The 1435-nt window shown below is 42.6% G+C and overlaps 1 gene segment (V, D, J or C); it reads right to left on the reverse strand.

The window, feature by feature from the left end:
• Window positions 1-488: 488 nt before the first annotated feature.
• LOC120549441 lies at window positions 489-1146 on the reverse strand. The segment is given in 2 exon segments: window positions 489-955; window positions 1061-1146. Coding segments are annotated over 2 exon segments (456 nt in total).
• Between the last annotated feature and the right edge of the window lie 289 nt (window positions 1147-1435).

Raw genomic sequence — 1435 nt, forward strand, 5'->3', positions numbered from 1 at the left:
TGTGGGTTATGCTATCGGATACTGACGTCATCTCTGGAATAAAAGCAATATGCTTTTAGACCCATAAAGAACCTACCTTGTAACCTGAGGTAACAATCTCAAACAAACCCATGAACCTGAACATGTCCCCTACCCACCCACAAGCACTTCCCCAAATGAAGCACAGACATCCCTTCATGCCCGGGACCACTACACGCACGGCTGAAACCCTCTTTCAAACCTGTAACTCGCTATTAAAGCTGTGATAGCTAACTTAGCCCGGCTCCCTTGCCTAGCATACCTGACCGAAGTCAGAGAAATCAGAATGACTCTAAATGTTGAACACAGTTATCTAAATGAGAAAAGCAGCATCAAAATAGTGCTATTAGCCCTCTGTGTAAGTATACACTAAGGGACCAAAAAAAACTAGATCAAAATAGGAACACTAATTTGTTGTCTCAATGAATGAAGCAGTTGTACTAACGGAGTATTTCCAGCCTCCTCTTTGAGTAAACCCTCCCAGGTCTTTAGGTGGGTGGTGTCATTGTGTATATAACTCATGGTAACTAGCTTTTACACACCACTGGCTCAGCATACAGATCTGAGTAATGATATACTGAAGAAGGAACACAGCTGTGAGGAGGTTTTTGTACTGAGGAGCAGTGATATGTAGCACTGTGTAAACTAGCAGCACAGAAGTACACTGCACTGCTGCTCAGGCTGAGTTCTTCAATTGTTAATGTGCAGTTTTGGTCTTTATCTGCACTCCCTTCTATCTTCACACCCAGACCAGCCTCTGGGTTTCCACTGGTTGCTAACATGTATCCCAGGAACTGCAGTTGTCCGTTTGATTGCTTGTACCAGAGGATTCGGTTGTAGCTGTCAATACTGTGCGAGCAGTTGATTTTGGCTGTTTCTTTGTGTTTGTTGAACACATGAGCTGGAGTCTGGTAGACTCTGTCACTGAGAGAGGAACCTGTGGAAAAAGCACCAACAGAAAAGACATTCGTATGAGTGTGAGTCTTCATACAAGCAAAAGAACAAGAGTTTTAGATAATAATGTTTTGAAAACGTACATTACCTGAAACCAGTATGACATTGAGGGCTATGCAGAAGACTACGATCATCTTGTTGTGTTTAAAGACTGAATTTTAGAACCTTGTTATCCGTACTGTGTTTTCATCACTGCAGTTCTACTAAATATTGCTGGGTAAACCCTCCCATCAGGAAATCCAACTTTTTTTTTTGTCTGGGTGGGGTGATAATGCATTGTCCTCCTCCTGAACTGACACTACACACCACACACTGACCTACTGTGCTGCCACCTTATGACAGGAAACAATATGACAGAGACCTGAAATGAACTCCGAAACCCAGGCGTAACGGTACATTTGAGTATGTCTGCAGAAGTTTGGCTTTAATGGAGGAAGCAGTGCACTTTTATTTCTTTGTTATT

Source organism: Perca fluviatilis, chromosome 20 (genome assembly GCF_010015445.1).
Source record: "Perca fluviatilis chromosome 20, GENO_Pfluv_1.0, whole genome shotgun sequence".
NCBI lineage: Eukaryota > Metazoa > Chordata > Actinopteri > Perciformes > Percidae > Perca > Perca fluviatilis.